Source organism: Xenopus tropicalis, chromosome 6, assembly GCF_000004195.4.
Source record: "Xenopus tropicalis strain Nigerian chromosome 6, UCB_Xtro_10.0, whole genome shotgun sequence".
Classification (NCBI taxonomy): Eukaryota; Metazoa; Chordata; class Amphibia; order Anura; family Pipidae; genus Xenopus; species Xenopus tropicalis.
This window is the reverse complement of record NC_030682.2, coordinates 76,292,781-76,312,852: the sequence shown is the minus strand read 5'-3', so window position 1 is coordinate 76,312,852 and position 20,072 is coordinate 76,292,781. Positions and strand designations below refer to the sequence as shown.

Genomic DNA, 20,072 nt, shown 5'->3' with positions numbered 1-20,072 from the left:
GTAGCTCAGATCACACATTCTTATAGGAGGGGGAGTGGATTCTTATGGGAGGGGGAGCTAAAAGAGGGAGGGGGAGAGGGAGCTGCACAGACTCGTGCCCCAAACTTAAAGGAGCCCTAAAGGAGAGGAAGCCTGACACATGTATAAATAAAAGAAGACAAGAAATCTTCTGTTTCTTTTGATAGAGAACTGAGTGCAGCTTTTTCTGGGAGTGCTTATGGCTGTATTTACATAGACATTTCCGATAAAGCTTACTTAGTTTTTATCTTTACTTCTCCTTTAACAAAGCTGCCCAGTAGCAGCACGGTGAGATGCGAAGATAAGACTTGACATTTCATTGCACCACCAATTGTAAAACCTTGTGCCCAAATGAGGCCACGGCTGATGCAAAAGTGTCCACTCTATAGAATTTGGTACATGTATAGACAGATGACCAGGCGACCACTCTGCAGATCTGATCCAAGGAGGTAGAGTTGTGTCGCTTCACAGGAAGTTCCTATTGCTCTAGCAGAATGGACTCCTTGTGGTAGTGGTTGTCCCAGGTAGGTCTCCCTCAGCCATCTGCCTGGCCCCTTCTTAGTCTGGAGGGCATGAGAAAGAGGTAGTGAGAGTGAAAAAATGACTTGTACCTCTCCAGGTACTTGTGAAGGGCTTGGACAACATCCAGATTATGCAGGCGTCATTCCTTCTCATTCTTGGGTTCAGGGTACAGGGATGGTACCACAATATCCTGGTTGACATGGAATGGAGAAACCACTTTCGTCAGGAAGGATGGGATGGTGCATAAAACTGCCTTGTCCTTGTGGAAGATTTACTGTGATGGATCATAGGAAATTGACCTCATGGATGAGAGAAGCTCAGATCTGAAAGAGCTGTCTTGAATGTCATTGACCAGGGGTTCCATCCAGGCTAAGGCGGGACGCAGAGAGTAGCCGGAGGAGACATATGGCTCTTAGAAAGCATTCCAGACATTTGTCAGAGGGATCCTTCAATGCTGCTGTGTCTACAACTGAGCAATAGATTTTGATAGACTGGAGACAGGTCTATCCAAAGAGAGATGGTTACTCCATTTTTCTACCAGTTCCTTGGGGAAGGGTAGGACTTTGAAAACTTCCATGTCACTTCTTTTCAGGAGAATTCTACTCGTCTTTTATTATTTTAAGAAGCTGGTCATTTGACAGAAAAAGAACATCTGAACTGTGGTGTCTTTAGAACAGACTCCCTTTCAATAAGTCTGAGATTGCTGGTCCAGGGCTGGGGTAATGTTAAGTACCTCAAGCACCCCTTTAATAATGCCATCAATGTCATGGTGCATGTCTCAGCCTTTGGCCTCATCCTCTTCACCAGAGGAAGCATTGGAAGGTAGAAGTTCACCTTCTGAGGAGGCTGACAAGGCATCAGAGTGATTGTGGGGGTTAGGTCACCCCCAGCCACCTCTGCTTGCTTGCCTTTGGTGCTGTGATTTTGGTTGAGCTTAACTATGACCTATGAGGCCAGGGACTGCCCAGAGTGGGGCTGGAGCTCAGCAGGTGGATCCACCAGCAGTACCTGAGAAGTACATTCCATAAGAGAGTCCACGGGCTGTTCAGAAGGTGGGCTGGTGTTAGTCCCTGGTGCAGGTATTGGCCCCTTTTACTTAAGGCAGGATCTGCAGAAAGGGTCTGCCTGTCCTCCAGAGAATTTGGATTGACACCTGGTGCATGTGAAATAAGTCTGTGCTGCTGATGCTTGCCTTGTGGAATAGCCCCCCTGGCCTACTGGTAGTGTGGGGAGTCAAATTGCTGAAATAAAAATTGCTTCCTGCCCACCTCCTGCTCTGCATGCAAGGACACCAAGATCCACCCATTGGAAGGAACAGGAATGTCATAGGCTAAAGGGCAAGCAAGTGCCCTGTAAGGTATGCTCTCTGTGGTAATGTGAGACCTAGATGATCAGTGCTCTGTGCAAGCAGGCAGGCTGGTGGGGGGGGGGGGGGGCAGCATGGAGTGCAGGCAGAACTGTTGTGCTATCAGCACACTGGTGAGCAGGAAGGCCTGTCTATGTGAAGGCGGGAAGGGGGTGCCATACCTACTCACCCCAGAGTCTCACCAGCCACACTGGGTGGTGTGTGTAGCCCAGGTGGGGCTAGTTTTTACCCATTTTACCGAGGTGAGTTGTCCAACATAGGGGGCTAACCAATGGGAATCAGGCAGCCCTGTTCCTGGTGTTACCCTGGGTGCCAGTGATAACAGTGGCCGAAATTGTCTCTATGATCTTGATAGAGACCTGGAATCCAACCTTCTAGAAGCAGGACACTTAAAAAAACTGACCGAAGACGGTACAGTGCAAGGATAATGACAGAGTACATATGGCTTGCCTCCTTAATTTGTCATTCAAGTGTCCTGCCTCCTTGGAGGTGGAGCTTAACCCCATGTGTTCCCTGCGTCCCCCGAGATGACAGAGAAATTTAAAATTTAAATAAATTGTAAGAAAGTTGAAAAAGTAAATATTATGACCTTTAAAAAATTGAATAGGGGTTACATTACAGATTAAGTAGTCTACATACTATGTATGTATGAGTTTGCCTTGTCTGCATGCTATAGAATTTTAACAGAAAATGTCAATACTGAGATCTACCCTTTCACACCATTTCTGCTGTGTATCAGAACAAAACTACTTACAACAATTCATAGTTTTTATAAAACTCTGCTGCATCAATGTGAAATTTTTCCACTCCATCCAACAAATCTGTTTTCATTTCTGGCTGCACTTTAATGAGCAAATTCTGGGTATAAACAGCCTATCAAAACATAAAGTTAAAAGCAATATTAAATGTGGACTTGTTATAAATACACAGTATAACTATACTGATCACATCCAGAAAGAAAACAGGTTTTACACAGCATATATGATCCCTTCAGTTAATTACCTGCGTGTTTAAGTTTTTCCAAGCATAGGCTAATCCATCCACTCTCTCTGCATTGCCATCTTGAAAAACTAACTCATACTTCAAAAGCAGGCTGTTTGATTCTTCAATAGGGCCAATCATCATGTCTATTCGAATTTCTGCATCCCGAATCTCCTTCAGTGCATCCATTGCTCCACGGACATCATCAAGGTCAAGGACTGGTCTACTGAGTCTTTTACTGAGATTATCAATAAATAAATAAATTTCATCCATATCCATAGCAGCTTTCTTATTTAAAGCAGATCCAAATACTCTTTTCCAGTGGCGACACTCCTGTACTAATGCCATTTTCAGGCTGTCTGTGGTAAAATCAACAGATCCTACAATGCAATGAGCAGGCAGCTCACTGATTTGGGTTTCTAATTGCTGTAGATGAAATAAAATATAACAGCAAATGAACAGACTGTTTCATGAAAGAACATATAGTGGTTTCTTCTACAATGTGTGAACAAAAATATGTTGCTATCTATCCTACATGACTGTTCCCACTTCCCCACAAGCAGTATATGGTTACCAGATGTGAAACAGAATTCTTTTTCAGCATGTACAGACAGGGTTTTGAAGGGGTACAGTGACTATGCACTAAAAATAAATATTAGTTTTGAATAGGGTATACTTCTTCTTCTCTACTCCTTTTCAAACCATTCAGCATTACAGTATTACAGTACTTATTACTTACTGAATAATAGCTCAGCTGACTGCGAAATTCAGACATTACTGGATTGGTATCAAGAAATTCTTTAACTTTTTCTTCAACATCCTAAAAAAAGAATGATTAAAATACAATAAAGCTACTGTCTGAGAACTTACTGATGCAAACACAAACCTTTGAGTTACTACATAGAGATCTTTAAAATCTCTAATATCATGTGTTATTTTTCCTACTTCCTGCAAGTTGCTGGAGTTGTTTTTAATATTTTTCATTTGAATTGGTATATGTATCAAAATCCTATACTGGCAGAAAAACTGTTTTCTTTTTAAACTTGATTCTGGCCTACAAAAGAAAGATTTGTGGCTATAGAAATGGTAAAACCTTTTCCTGTCTTAAAATAAAATGAATAGACAAATAGACAGATACACTGTCAAGATAGATAATCTGGGTAAAACAAGGTGTCTGAAATTCACAATAATTGTTTTGTTCAAAGGTTATTGCAGTTAACTGGTCTGAGAAATAGGTTAGATCAGTGATCCCCAACCAGTGGTTCATGAGCAACATTTTGCTACTCAACTTGGATGTTGCTCCCAGTGGCCTCAAAGTAGGTGTTTATTTTTGAATTCCTGGTTCAGAGCCTTATTTAGGCTGCCCGTCTACATAGGAGTTACCTGGATAAAGTGTAGACGGAGCACAGGAACATCCTTCCATAAAATATCACTTTTATTCAGATGATTAAAACAATCACGGAGTTAGGCAACCACAGCTTTACGCGTTTCATGGCTTCTCGCCACTTCATCAGAAGCCATGAAACACGTAAAGCTGTGGGTGCCTAACTCCGTGATGGTTTTAATCTTCTGAATAAAAGTGATATTTTATGGAAGGATGTTCCTGTGCTCCGTCTACACTTTATCCATATTGCACTGAGTTTTGCCTGGATCGGGGGCGTGTTCGAGAAGTGGCAGCACGAAGCATATAGTTGCAGTTCAACCCATCTGGTGAGTGCTCCCCTGTTTTGATATCACATAGGAGCTACCAAATAGTCACAGACCTTATCTGGCACCCTCATGAACATTTTTTATACTTGTGTTGCTCCCCAACTCTTTTTACATTTGAGTGTGGCTCACGCGTAAAAAAGGTTGGGGATCCCTGGGTTAGATCATCAGCGCTGTAGCTGAACTCTAACACCCCATAGTACAGAATGGAGTTTCACTGCCCAAATCAATCAAACATATTCTGACAAGTGGACACATAGATCAAAACAGTACTTTGATACAACTGTCATTTCCTGACAGGAATGTGCTAATAAACTGATATATAATAATAATAATAATATTATGAACAGGCCTGAAAGTCCTTGATGAGCATAAGAAGGTTCTTACCTGATTCCATATTCCAGAAAATTTGGTAAAACTATTGAGCACGTTGGCTGCCTCTGCTTTAAGAGACAGCACAATTGTGCTGAGTTGAATGATGACTTTCGTAACATCTTTGTGCTCAGATATTTGTTTATCCAGAGGTTTCAGCACAACCATTTTGGTGAGTTCATCTCCAAGATCTCTTGCCGCATTTTGTTCCAGCTAAAGTAAATTAGGAGGTAGGATTAAATGGTTTAGGGTTTATGCAGTCTTAGGTGTAATGTGTTTGATAAACACACTGACAGTAAATGTGATCAAAGAGATGCTACAATTTGTCCTATATAATGTAAATTTGATAAATTCCTGTGCCAATAAAACTAAAATAGCCAATAAAGTCCAATCAAACATGTAGTACCATTCTAATAAATTTAGAAAAAGATTTAGAATAAGCCTTGTTTGCTCAGTATTTTATGTTGGATGCCAAAATCCATTGTTTGAGGTTTTTTTATTTTTTTAATTTTTGAAATTTTTATTGGGTTTTATGTACAATCCAAACAAGCAATAGACATATTTGAGCATTGGTTCAAGGATAATGAGAAAAAGCATAGTGAGTATCACAGGAAGTGGTTTGACAATGCTATCTATTATACATAATACTTAAAGCATAAAATTGTATTAGGGAAGAGACTGTCCGTTGTTGTGTATTGCTTATAGCTGTTGGATTGAGTTAAGGTAATCGGGGAAGGGAGGGGGAAAGGGGGTATCAGACAGAAGGGGCGTCAGATGTAGAGTAGTCGTGGGTCCATCTCTTGTACTAGCTTCCATTACCCAGGCCTAAGGAGTCTATATGCTGCCATTTATTACTCCTGTTGCCTTTGACTCGGTCAGCAGAGCAAACACTCCATTAGTTGTTAATTTGGATGATTTGTTGGGTTTGATATTTTCGTTTTTGAGGTTTTTTTAAATCATGTTGGGAATAGACAATATTGGATTGCAATATTTGCCTATGTGGTAGTGACCCAAAAAATAGGCCAAAGGGTGAGTTTTTCCTTTACGTTCTGAATAGTGGAAGATTAGCTGTAAGAGAGCTGTTACTAAACAGAGAATACTTTCTCTGTATAAAGAGTTTTGCTGTCTGGTTTAGGAAGCTACAGTATAGTGTTCTGAAATGAACAGGCACACCAGGTGATCCATTCCAGTGGTCCAGCTCACATATTGGAGCTTACTTTCCATGGGAAGGTTGTCCTGTGGAAAGGTATTTAATTGTAGTGAGAATGTTAGGAAGGTCCTGTCAGAGCAGGGAAAAGAGCAGGAAGGCACAAAACAACCGAGTGAATTAGGGAACTCATTAAATATGTGAAGGTGGGCAGGATTAATTTTTATGATTTATATGCTAAATTGGTATCAAAATAAGAATTTAAAGTAGGCAGTTGACAGAGTAGAGGTCAGTAGCGAACCTGCTAAAAGAGTTTGAAGAGTTTCATCCTTTCCTTCTGCTTGTTCAATAGTCCTCTCACATGAATTGATGATCATAAATATAAGGTTAATAGTATGAAATGATTTGGTGTTGCCAGGCTCTCAAAGAACTAAACCGAAAAAATGAATATGGCTAAAGATGCCATATTTTGTATTACTGCACCAGCCTAAAGGTTTAGCATCTCTATAACAGCAATAATCCAGGCCTCCAAACTTGTCACAGGAGCTCCCCATCTTGGATCTACTGGGGGCTTCTTTGGAGGCACTGTTCTTCACTGCTAAAGGGTTGTGGTTACCTTGGATTGGTACAGAACCCCAAAACATACAACATTTCTGCCCTACTTCTTTAGTTAAGCTTGAGTTTTCCCTTAACATGACCCTAGATATCATATGTTAGATGTTACATTACCTGCTGCTGCTTATGGTGAAGGTATGCAAATTTCCACAGAGGAATATCCTTGGCTGCGGAAAGTATGATATTTGTTGCTTTGTTTACAGCACTCTGAAAAAATATTGAAATTAAAGACACATTTCAAGATGTATTTCTGCTTTAAATATGCATGCTTGAACTTTCCAATATTTATACAAATGTCTGCTAAAATAAAATAAAGACACGTAACAATGCAAATTTCAGGTTATAGCTTTCTAAAAGCATGCTGTATCATAAAAAACGTATTAGGACAAACCGTATCACTATAAGACCATTTGTGTGCACTTGAATATCTGCACTGTCTGTGCTGCCAGTATTAAAAAAGAACCTCCTCCTTCGCCAAAAATACACAATCAAAATGTAAAGCAAATGGCAACTTACAGATGGTATTATCCATGATTAAAGGAGAACTACACCCCCCAGCTATAAAAGCCCCCTTAGCTGGCCTGCCTCAACCCCCCTCACCTCTCCCTTATCGCATACTCTTTAACTTAAAAAACTGCCCCTGTCGCAAACCCCAACCTAAAAATGCAGACCAGCGCAGCTGCGTACCTGGGCGCCATCTTCTGTTCAATCGTAGAAGCTTTGGGTCTCACTTAAGCATGCGCAGTTGAAGCTGATTTTCTGATAGTCCCAACTGCGCATGCTCAAGCAGGGTCTGTGACGGTGTGAGACTCGATGCTTCTACAATTGAACAGAAGATGAGGACCAGGTATGCAGCTGCGCTGCTCTGCCTTTTAAGGTTGGGGTTTGCAACGGGAGTTTTTTACATTACATAGTATGCGATAAGGGGGAGGTGAGGGGGTCGAGGCAGGCCAGTTAAGGGGGCCTTTTTAACTGGGGTGGGGGGGTTTAGTTCTCCTTTAAAGGGAACTTCAACCAAACACAACTTAAGCTTTTTGAAAATTAAACATAATTTCAAGCAATTTTGCAATATATATACCAGTTAAAAAATATGCAGCATTTTATGATTTTTAATGTAATAACATGAATTGAAACAGTTACCTAACTGGGGGGGGGGGGGGTGCCAGGCTGGTACCTCTCCAGCCTACCCCTAGTCCCCGTTCCCTTGCCCCTACCACTTGTCATTGCAGGGTGTCATCCCCCTGTGCAACGTCATTGCGCACGCACGGGGAAGAGTACAGGATAAAGGAGTGAGGTAGCTGGCTGGGTTGCCTAGGGCGCCTAGTCGGCTTGGCCTGCCCCCGCTTCCAAATCGCACAATTATTAGCACAAGTGATGTCAATAAGGAGAGGGGTTATGTAGTTACTGCATGCTGTCTTCTAGCTGTAAAGAAGTTGTTACAATTTGTAATATCAGTGTTTTAGTTCCTTCTCCATACCAGGACAGCTGGATTTCAGCATATAAAAATAATTATTCATACTTTTTGAAGGAACAGATTATAGTGACAAGTATATTAGGGGTTTCTGTGTTGTGTGGGGCTCTTTAACAAATTTTGGTGGGGAAGCCAGAGATCTTTAAACAAATTCTGTTTGTACTGTTAATCAAGGCAGCTTATGTGAAACAGGCAACATATATTTTTCTTGTAAATTATCCTTTTGCTTTTAAAAATATTATGTGCCAGAGATCTTTAAACAAATTCTGTTTGTACTGTTAATCAAGGCAGCTTATGTGAAACAGGCAACATATATTTTTCTTGTAAATTATGCTTTTGCTTTTAAAAATATTGTGTTTCTGGTAATTCTAATGCTCAAATGTATTTTAGTTCAGTACCGTCAGTCATACCGAGTTTATAGGTAAATAAATGGCCAAAATTCCCAAACAATATTACTATTGTTAGCAAAATCAGGCTGCTGTTTGGATTCCAATGCTCAACTAAATCCACAACTAAATTTTGAATGACATTTCCAAACTTAAACTTTTCATATTAAGTAAAACTGTCCAAATAAAGAAATGTTCCAAAATTATCCATTAAAGCAATATTTAAATAAGAATGAACATCCATAAAGTTTGAAAAGATTTACTTCTGGAAGTGGTGCAAATATAAAATGGCTATTAAGAATAAAGTGAATGTGGTACGTACTTGAATATCTTCCAGGCTTGGTTTCATGACCACATTTGGAATGGCAAGATGAATCTCTGCTTTGAACAAAGGTGTGGGGGTATGATCCTTTGTTAATTTGGCTGTCTGGTATACAGAGCTGATTGTGTGTAGCCTACGTTTTATTGCATCTAGGGAAACTTTAGTGCCTAAAAAAAAAAAAAATGTTGTTGCACAATGGGTAAAACCAGTTCTTCATAATAAAACATGAGTCTTTATGGTAATTATACCCTTCAGTGACTTTTTTTGATCCAGCGCTCACTGCAGAGACCTGCAACCCTGGGGGGTTAAGTGCTCTGTAAGTAAGCACTTTGGGGTGTGCTCATGTGCCTCTTAGTGCTTCTGCAATTGCACCCTCAAGGAAGTTATATATTGATGAGGTCAATGAAATAAATAATTACAGAGAATACAATAAAACCTACATTTGACCAGGGAATCTGTGTTCTTCTGGCACAAATGGCCAATCACATTGTAGTAACTGCAAGACAGACATTCCTGGCAGCGAGTTTTTTGCTTTGTATCAAGATGAGCACAAGCAAATGAATCCTAAAAGACACAGAGTAAAAGTGTAAAATAAAAAACACTATATATAGTAAACCATAACAGCTTTTAATTGAGTACAAGATTAGTGTTAATAACTGACAACATTTTTAATTTTATGAGTTTTAATGCTCCTTACAAAACAAATTGTCCAGTTAGCCTTTACGCACACAAATGCATGAATGCAATTTTGATCCAAGTCAGTAAGCATAGACTCAGATCCATGTCACTCAGATCCAAATCACTTGCAGTAATAGTCAATAATTAAGAAGACATGGTTTAAGAAAAGTCGTGGTGAAATAAGGCAAGATTGCAGTATACAGTCACTGTGACACTAAAATTTATCAAATATTAAATGTAAAAAATGAACAGTTGTGATTCCCCAGACCTGTGTGCAGTGCTGCCCAGCTTTTTCTCTTCCTATTTATTAAGACTTTCTTAGGGGAGAGCATTTGCTGGGGGGGGGGGTGAGTATTTGTAAGGGTGATGCGTTCCAAAGTAATTTGTTTACAGGTGATCTGAATAAGTTTAACAAGGAGTCAATTAAATAACATCTATCTTCTTCTGCTCATTTTAGGTAAATCTGCTATATCTGCACTCAATTCCATCTCTGCTGTGGCCCTGTTGCCTGCATTTGTACATTTTTATTGGCAAATCTGCCCTGATGCTCAAAGCCTTTTGTTCCTCTGCTGTTTCTAAACTTATTCAGGTTCCCACTCTTCCTGCCTTTCGTTTTCTTGTGCCCTTCTTAATGGCCGTTCCTTAACTAACAAAGCTACGTTCATCATTGATCTGTTCTGCTCTAAATCATTTCATCTCCTCGCACTAACAAAACCTGGCTTTTGCAGGTTCGCATCTATTCCTGTTCCTCCAACTCATTTGAGGTGCAAGCCCTTCAAACCATCCTCTCTCTGTATGGGTGGCTGTCATTTACAGGCCCCCGTCAGCCTCCTCTGCTACCTTCCTTTCTGATTTTGATGGCCCTGCAATCATCATTGGTATTTCAACTCCCACATTGATAATCCCTCGCAACCTTGGCCCTCACCTTTTTTTCTGCCTAACCTCCTCCTTTGAACTCCAGCAGTGGACAAACACTCCAATTGCCACTTTAACAGTGTCCCCTTCCCCTTCTCTGACCATCACCTGGTTACATTTTCTGTCTCTCACTCTCCTTCCCCCAATGTATTAATTTGAAATACACGTGACGTAGGCCTTAGCTCACTCTTTCAGGTCCAGTCTCTCCCCCTTCAACGAGATGTCTGACCCTGATACCCTGGTTAATGAGTAAAACAGCATACTAGCCTCCACCATTGACTCGTTTGCGCCCCTTCAGCCTAAGCATATTTGGGTTCAAAACCCACGCCCCTGGCCAAATGTACACACCAAATTCTTATGCTCCTGTGCGAGGTCTGAAGAACGTATGTGGAGGAAATCCCATACGCAAAATGTGCCAAAAAATGTGCTGTTCTCTCCTAACAGGGGGACCAGCCCGGGGTAGAAGGTAAGTGATTTAAGTCACTTGGGGGTGCAAACATTTTGGCACCCCCAAGTGACTTTGTCTTTCCTTCTCCTTTAAACACTGTGCTGCTGAACTTACTCGAGTTCTTACTCACATCTTCAACTCTTCTCTGACATCTGGAAGTTTCCCCTCCTCATTCAAACAGGCCTGTGTCAAGCCTATCCTTAAAAGGGCACACTGGACCAGTCTCTCTAACTACCGTCCTGTCTCACTTCTACCGCTTGCCTCCAAAATCTTAGAGCGTATTGTCTTCTCCTGATTTACTAACTTTCTTAACGCCCATAATTTATTGGACCCCCTGCAATCTGGTTTTCGGCCTGCGCATCCTGAGACAGCGTTATGCAGAGTTACAAATGCTCTTCAGGTTGCCAAAGGTGACTTTTCTATACTAATCCTCCTCAATCTATCGGCTGCATTTGATACAGTCGACCACTCCTTCTTGATGCAAATTCTATTGGTATGCGTAGTCAGGCTGCATCCTGGACCTCTCTAACTGTTCATTCACTGTCTCCTATGCTAACAAAACCTCATCTCCAGTTCCTCTTAATGTGGGGGTACCCCAAGGCTCTGTTCGTGGGCTGTTTTTGTTCTCCCTCTACACGCTGTCTTTGGGAGATCTTATCCATTCGTTCACCTTTAAATATCATTTGTATGCTGATGATATCCATATTTATTTTTCGACCCCTTCATTAACAGTTGAAACTGAGACTCAAATCTCTAACTGCTATCTCCAATTGGATGATCCAACGCCACCTCAAACTGGACCTAACAAAAATTGAACTAATGTTTTTTACGCCTAAGCCTGGTCCTACCGCCCCCTTTACTATCCCTAGTGATGGCACCCTCATCAACCCTGTGAATTTGGCGCATTGTTTGGGGTTGATCTTTGACTCCTGTCTCTCCTTCTCTGACCATATTAACACCACTGTCAAAACCTGTCACTTTTTCTTGCCAAAATCTGTCCCTTTCTTTCTACTGCAACAGCTAGGCTGCTCATGCATGCTCTCCTCCTATCCCAACTTGACTACTGTAACCTTCTACTAACTGGCCTCCCTAACTCCCATCTTTCCCCCTACAGTCTATATTAAATACTGCTGCCAGAATTCTCCTCCTCTCATCCAGGCCCTTCCCCTGCTAAAGTCCTTATCGTGGCTTCTCATTAAACAAAGAATATCTTCTAAACTCCTTTTTTTAACCTTCAAAGCCCATCATTCCTCTGTTCCTCACTACATCTCTACTCTTGTGTCTCCGTACGTTCCTGGCTGACTCCTTCGTTCTTCGTGCCCCCCACAACTACTGCTGTTTCCACCTTAAAACTTAAAACCTTAAGCCTTGCTGCCCCTTACATTTGGAATGCCCTCCCTGATTTCCTCCCTTACACTTTTTAAAACTAAACTTAAAGACTACCTTTTGGAGCACTCGCACAGCACCTAATCTGGGAACTAGCACTTAAATTGTAGTCACCCACTGTGACCTAAAGCACTTATATTTGCCTATTTGTGTCTGTAAGTTGCCCTCCCATATAAATTGTAAGCTCTACGGGGCAGGGACCTCCATCCTTAACTTATTGCAACTGTATCTTGTATTTATCTGTATTTATTGCTATACTTTGTATTTATCTATTATTATCCTAATAACCTCCTGTTTGTATTAATGTATTCTACTGTACAGTGCTGCGTACATAAGTAGCGCTTTATAAATAATGATATATACATACAACTTGTTACCTAAAACCAGCCTAGATACCACAGAAGTTAGTGCAAATGTTATTTTCAGAATAAAAGCAAGTTTTTAATCCAATTTTTTTTAAATTTGAGATTGCGTCCTTTAACCACAACAAAATATAATTTTTTTTGTTTTTTTTGCTATCACATTTATTCTCTGCAACAAAACTTGATCACGATTAACCCATTTGAGATGTTGAAATATGTAACAAAATGCGATTTCCTGTTTTGTTGTCTTTAAGCACATTAGGTACACTGTTTTTTTGCAGTTTTTGCCCCATAGTCTTTAAGAACAATCATTTTTCATTGCACTGTATCCTTCTAAAAACAGAAGAAATGTGTGTAGTTTTTTTCACTTCTTTAGTTTAAAAAAATTTAACAAAAAACATGTTAGCAATTCCCAGTCATACAACTTCCAGTTTAATAAATAATAATTAACTTAAATACTGTAAGTTAAGGTAAATTAGGAAAAGGTACATATCACTCAGATTAAACCAAACAGAGTTAGTACTAGTATCATGTGCAATGTTTTTTGAAATAAGAATATAAAATTGGTTAAGCATGTTGACTATTAACATGGTTGCCATAGTATATCAGTCAGAAGATAACATATAGTGCTGGATAGCCAGATGTGTACCATATAAGTAAAGGGTTAAGAATCAGTGCTCTGGTAAAGCACAATCTCATTTAAATATTTCTTGTATACTTAAAGAATGCATAGATTGTAAAATGATGGCATGATTATGTAGCATTTCAGCAATAAGGAAAGAAGCAAAGTTAATTTTTGTTAGAAAAATGTGGAGAGGATCTAGATCTAAGCACGATTGTAGTTATGAGTGCATCACTAAAATCAATAAGACCTAGTATAACAGCAAAAAAAGGAAGCACCAGACCCAGTCAGAGAAACTTCTATTAAAATCCTCCATAGAACATACCTGGTTCCAGCCAGATTGAACAAATTTTATTTAACATACAACCCACAATGCTTCAGAGGCTGTGAAGAAATGGGAACTATGCTACATATCTGGAGGGGTTGCAAGGTTGCTTCGGAATTTTGGAATTTAGTTATTCGCATTCTCTTAAAAATTTTCCATACCAAATTTCTCAAAGCCCCTTTAACTAGGAAAGAAAAAAAAGTATACTAATTTGACCCATATATTGAGCCAACATATATTAATGGCAGCAAGGTTAATCATTGCAAATAATCAATGAAAAAAATTAATATATGTTAAAAAATTATATAGAAGCTAACGACAAAATTTGGCTCCCTTGACTAGCCCATGAAAATGATCCTCAGTGATTTCTGGCCCTAAGTGCTTGAATTGTCTAACATTCTCAGAAATATTAGGAATTACTGAACTTATAAGTATCAGATATTTCTAATTCAGCAAAATCCAGGTCCAAGCCACTATATTTATGTTATGGGTTTATTTATGTTAATTGTTATTATTTTCTCTTTTTTAGAATTATTGTTCAACAGTATTATTAAAGTAGAATACAATGTTTTATTGACAACAAATGTATAATTAATAACAAAATCAGTATTGTTAGTTTAAAATCAATAAGGCCTGAGAGTTTAACTTAGAAGTAAATGATAGATGCCCATGATAAGATGATAATGTGGGTCAGTCTGCTTATGGTTGTTTATATGGAGGATTAGCGCTGGGATGCAAAACTCAGCCACACTTTAAGTAGGAGATGACTTTATAACCATTACAATTCTGTAATGGCAGCCAAAAGTTTAGAGGACTGGCATACACTCTAAACAATTAAATACTAAATCAGTTACCTGGAGACTGTTTCTGTCAGTTGGTTTCAGTCTGTTTTTCAGTGCATCAATCATTTCATACAAACAAAGTTCTACTTGCTTGCTTTGCCTTGAAAATAAAATGGAAGGAAGGTTATGCATATTGTTGCCATTGTTCATAACCTGAAGAGAAGAAGGAATGCAACATTATTTTTTTAACTAAATAAAACAATAACATTTCCAGAGTGAAGTGCCAAACATTTGGCACCCCCAGTGATTTTATCTTTCCTTCTCCTTTAATATGTATGGCTCAGAAGTTGTTAGGTTGATTCTTTCTGGGTACTCCTTTAGTGTCCTGCACACCTACATTCTATGCCAATAACAGGAGCTGAGTAGTGAGAAAGAACAACTTTTTTTACATTCTGTAGATTTTTTGTGAGAAATTATCTTTAGTATAATCACTTGGTAAAATATTAATGATGAAATACAATAACAAGGATAAAATAAATCTACAAGTATAAGTGGGATATAGTGGAAGCATTAAATAAAGATATTTGTGTGGACCCTCTTCCTTCCCTGACAGCAGGGTTCAAGAATAACATTTTAAATGGGAGAGTGAATTATCTGCTTGTCAGAGGGGGGACTTCCCATGAATATATATATTCACATAAAAGTGAGATCTCCCCATAAAGTGAATATTGCATCTGCTGATTGGAAGTATCTTTTCTTACCAAGCAATAAAAATAACTCTTATCCGTTATTTATATTGTTTTGACTTATACTCATTGGAGAGATAATGAGGAAAAAGAGTTTAAGCAATGCTCTCACCTAGTTGGTATGGTAGCACAGTTAAAGACAGGAATATATGTCTATTTTAATATCTTACTGACAAGTCTAATTTAATTTTCCTTAAATTTTAGATACAGTCAGTTATGCAATGGTCTGAAGACACATTTTGGCACATCCATAAATAAATACAAGTTTACCGATGTTTTTTCATCAGACTTATTTCTGGTCTCTTCTTGCAGTGGATATCATGAAATACAACACAAAAAACCCAAAATTGGGATATTTGCGGTCAATTGACAGAAAATGTGCCTTGGCACAGTTCTGTATATTTTTTTAATCAAAGGCATATTGTCCCCTTTTTGGGATACCACAAAAGGTCATATTACAGATATATTACAAAAGCACATGTTAGGAGTAGAATTCACTTAGTCCAAAACTGTAAAAACATTTTAAATAGCTGTTGCTGAAAGGGTTAAAAGTTCAATAATGAACATTAGTATTCTACTTCAAAGCGTGTTTAGACCAGCAATAACACTGCAGTTAAAGGGGAATTTTTGCTATAGCAAGAATGCACTTAACTACAAAAGATGTTAAAAACCTGATTGTGAGTTCTTCAACCTAACATTTTCCACCTAGCAGCAACCAACACACTGATGCTGTGAGTCACTGACAGATTTTGTTTGCACTAATTGGCTGATTCCATCATAAGTCTACAAAGCACAATTATACTGCTTTTACATTGAAAACAGCACTAATAAACCAGTTATATCTCAAAAACTAAGAAAAATAATACAAACTGTATGTGAAAAAGAATGATAAAGCATTCAGTTTAGTTTGATTTTTATATAAATGCAAACTAATCAATTCTTCTCTTCAACTACATTTTCATGTTGGCTAAAATCATATTTGCATAGGTGCATGAGTAAGCTTTCTAAATTAAAATTTTTACCCCTCTTTCTGGCTTCTAAAGGAGAGATGTTGTTTTTAACTGATGAAAACTATATATTTTAAGTGCATCATATCCATCACATTTTACTTAATATTCTATAATATGTGTTTATGTTCAATTCAGCTGCGTTAAAAGTTAGAATGATCATTCTGCCTGATGTTTTTCAATTGCTCCTATGAAAGATTATAAAACTGTACTTTACCATGTTCAAAGCTTGTTCAGAATTCAAACATAACAACCTTGGCTTACATACAAGAAACAAAGCTCCGGAATACTGCATCCGTGGTTATGACCAGGTACAAAATACCGTGCATACTTGCCCTATACACAAAGATGGTATGTATTTTGCTCTGGTTTCTGAATACAGTTGCTATGCCCTTCACTGCTGTATAACCTAAAAATTCATTAGGACTGCTGTCCATATTGTAATCCACACTCAAAGGATTTTTACTTTGTCATTAAAAATATTTTTCTTGCAATTTTATATTAGGATTATTATAGATCAAACAGGGGAACACAGAACATGTTTAGAATCCTGTTTTTATTTTCACACAAGTTTGACTAGCATTGTACTATTTTTCATCACTTTTGTTCTGCTAACACTATGCCATTATGTCCACTAAACTATGCTACATATACTCATCATTTCTTTGCACCCTTTTCTTTGCTGGTTTAGTCTCTGAGTGTAGCTATATTTTAGTTAAGTAAAATATTTTATAGAGCCTATCTGGTTTGAGGAGCAAGGCATAACTCCTTCTCTCAGAACATGACAATCAGCAGATTACATTGTAAACAAACCTACATTGACAGTTTCTCTGCTGCCACACTGCTGACTTTTTCTGTTCTTTCCAAAAAGTCTGGCACAGATATGGCATCCTCTTCTGGCAAATCTACCAGTGGGGTTTGAGCAATGTCCTGTAGCATTTTCTCAATGCGGAACTCCAGAGTGTCTGAGGCTTCTTTATAGATTTGCTGTACTTCTGTCAAAGAGCTGTAAACCTTTGCAATAACTGAAAAGAAAAATGAGTTATTCATAACTATTAAATAGTGGTGATTTGTGGTAAAATAACAAGCTTTAACACAATATTTTATATATGAGTAAACATATAATATCAAATATTATTTATTTATTTCTGTAATATTTTTCCAGAGCAGTGATATTATGACTTTTGGATCAATAATGGTTGAACATCAAAAAGCATCTAAAATAATGTTGTGTATTAAAAGGAAGATGATTAACCTTTGATGAAAATGAGAACTGTGTTTCAGTGTCAGAATACTAGCCCCCCATATATTCTAGCTCCCCCATATATTCTCATAAAAGTTTCCCTAAACACCTTAGAACTTAAAAGTAACTTTATATAGTACTGTGATGTAAATATATTTTTCCTACACTTGTCAGTGTTTAGTGAGGTCCAGGTGAGCTGTGTTAGGCCGGGTGAAAGAACCTCCTCAATTTGTCCAATAAATGGTAGCATTAGGGGCTTCAGCAGAGAAGGAATTCCAATGCAGAATGTTTGATAGACCATCAACATATCCTGAAGTCTGAAAAGAAAATCAGTTGTTTTCAAAAACAGAATTCAGAAACAAGAAATTAAGAATATGTAGTATAAATAAATCTAAAGCAACTGGACTTGTTAGGTAATCATTGAAGACGTTTCACTACTCATCTGAGCAGCTTCTTCAATTCAACTGACTGACTGGTATGGGAAGTCCTCAGCATATATACTCTTACACTAATCCAATCACAATCGCACTTTGTAACTCTTCAGAGAGGTGACATCTGAAACTCACAGAGGTGTGAATGCTGTGGAGTTACTTTGAAAGGATTACCCAAGTATCATGCAACTCTTCAAAACAGGTGTTACTTGTTAGAGTTGCATGAAGTTGAAGTCCCCCGCCTCTGTTTGGGGATGGTTTCTCCACTTTAACATGAATGGCCTCTTTTACACCTCTTTCAAACCAGTGGTCTTCTTTGTCCAAAATTTGGACGTTGCTGTTTTCAAAGGAGTGTCCCTTGTCTTTTAGGTGTAGAAATACATCAAAAAGACAAGGGACACTCCTTTGAAAATAGCAACGTATAGTACAGGTATGGGACCCATTATCCTGAATGCTTGGGACCTGGGGTTTTCCAGATAAGGGGTATTTCCGTAATTTGGATCTCCTACCTTAATTCTACTTAAATTATTTAAACAGTAATTAAACCCAATACTGTTGTTTTGGCTTCAGTAAGGGTTAATAATATCTTAGTTTGGATCAAGTACAATGTACTATTTTATTATTACAGAGAAAAAGGAAACCATTTTTAAAAATGTGAATTATTTAAATAAAATGGAGTCTAAGGGAGATAGGCTTTCCATAATTCGGAACTTTCTGGATAATGGATTCCGGATAAGGGATTCAATACTTGTACAGGATTAAACAAAATAGCATTTTGCATTATTATTCAAGTATTATGAATAAAAATTAATTTATTTGATGCTGGTTTAACAAATAATGTTATAAGGAAAGGGATACCTTTACATTTTAGCATGATGTTGTCATGATCAATGTGCTTTGTGTTTGTTAAGCTGGGCATACATGTGTAGATTTTTAAAATATCTTTTTGATTATCTTAGGACCAAGCTTAGAGTGAAACAATTGTTTAAAAGTATGATTTGTCCTTCACTGAAAATGACCATTTCAAATGATAAGCTAGGAAAAACACCTACTTGTTCCTGTAAAATTGTTAAGTGTATGGCCAGCCTTAGGGTCAATGACTATGGCAACCAGTTTAAACTTGATGACTCCATCCAGTGGCGTAGCGAGGGGGGTGCCGAGGGGGCCATGGCCCCGGGCGGCGTATCAGAAGGGGCGGCGGCGGCTCCTTCTCTCTTACAGGCAACAGGCGTTTTTATAAGGTTGCGCCCGTGCGTATGACGTCACACGTCAGCGACGAGGCGCAACCTTATAGAAGCGCCTGTTGCCTGTAAGAGAGAAGGAGCCGCCGCCGATGGTCTGTTGGGGGTATGTACTATGGGGGAAATTGGGGGCACTGTGTGGGGGCTACTGTCTATGGGGAAATTGGGGCACTTTCCATGGGGGGGGCCAGGTCTTTGTGGGGTATTGTGTATGGGGGCACTTACTATTGGGGGCACTGTGTATGGGGCAATTTGGGCTCTGTGTATGAGGGCACTTTCTATTGGGGGGCAAGGTCTTTTGGGGGTATTGTCTATGGGGACACTGTGTATGGGGCAATTGGGGCTCTGTGTATGAGGGCACTTTCTATTGGGGGGCAAGGTCTTTGGGTGGTATTGTCTATGGGGACACTGTGTATGGGGCAATTGGGGCACTGTGTATGGGGGCACTTCCTATTGGGGGCACTTTGTATGGGGCAATTGGGGGCACTGTTTATGGGGGCACTGTGTATGGGGGCACTTTCTATTGGGGGCACTTTGTATGGGGCAATTGGGGGCACTGTTTATGGGGGCACTGTGTATGGGGGCACTTTCTATTGGGGGAACTGTGTATGGGGCAATTGGGGCACTGTGTATGGGGGCACTGTGTATGGGGGCACTTTCTGTGGGGGGGGCAAGGTCTTTGGGGGGTACTGTCTATGGGGGAACTGTGTATGGGGAAATTGGGGCACTGTGTATGGGGGCACTTCCTATTGGGGGCACTGTCTAAGGGCAATTGGGGGCACTGTGTGGAGGGGGCTGTCTATGGGGACACTGTGTATGGGGCAATTGGAGGCACTGTCTATGGGGAAATTGGGGCACTTTCTATGGGCAATTGGAGGCAATATGTGTGGGGGGCACTGTGTATGGGGCAATTGGGGGCACTGTGTATGGGGGTACTGTCTATGGGGCAGTTGTATGGGGGGACCGTGGCCAGAATAGC

General features: G+C 39.3%; 1 protein-coding gene across 3 annotated transcripts in view; it reads right to left on the bottom strand.

Moving 5' to 3' along the window:
* LOC100488102 (dynein heavy chain 5, axonemal) overlaps positions 1 to 20,072 on the bottom strand; it is a 267,205-nt gene that overhangs the window by 179,676 nt on the left and 67,457 nt on the right. For all 3 annotated transcript variants that reach the window (XM_031903513.1, XM_031903511.1, XM_031903512.1), the window contains 10 exons: positions 17,587 to 17,738; positions 16,996 to 17,203; positions 14,498 to 14,585; positions 9,348 to 9,471; positions 8,908 to 9,074; positions 6,843 to 6,935; positions 4,982 to 5,179; positions 3,627 to 3,707; positions 2,909 to 3,313; positions 2,661 to 2,779 (listed from right to left, as the gene is read on the bottom strand). In XM_031903513.1, coding sequence (XP_031759373.1) covers positions 2,661 to 2,779; positions 2,909 to 3,313; positions 3,627 to 3,707; positions 4,982 to 5,179; positions 6,843 to 6,935; positions 8,908 to 9,074; positions 9,348 to 9,471; positions 14,498 to 14,585; positions 16,996 to 17,203; positions 17,587 to 17,738 — 1,635 coding nt within the window. The remainder of the gene's footprint in view (positions 1 to 2,660; positions 2,780 to 2,908; positions 3,314 to 3,626; positions 3,708 to 4,981; positions 5,180 to 6,842; positions 6,936 to 8,907; positions 9,075 to 9,347; positions 9,472 to 14,497; positions 14,586 to 16,995; positions 17,204 to 17,586; positions 17,739 to 20,072) is intronic.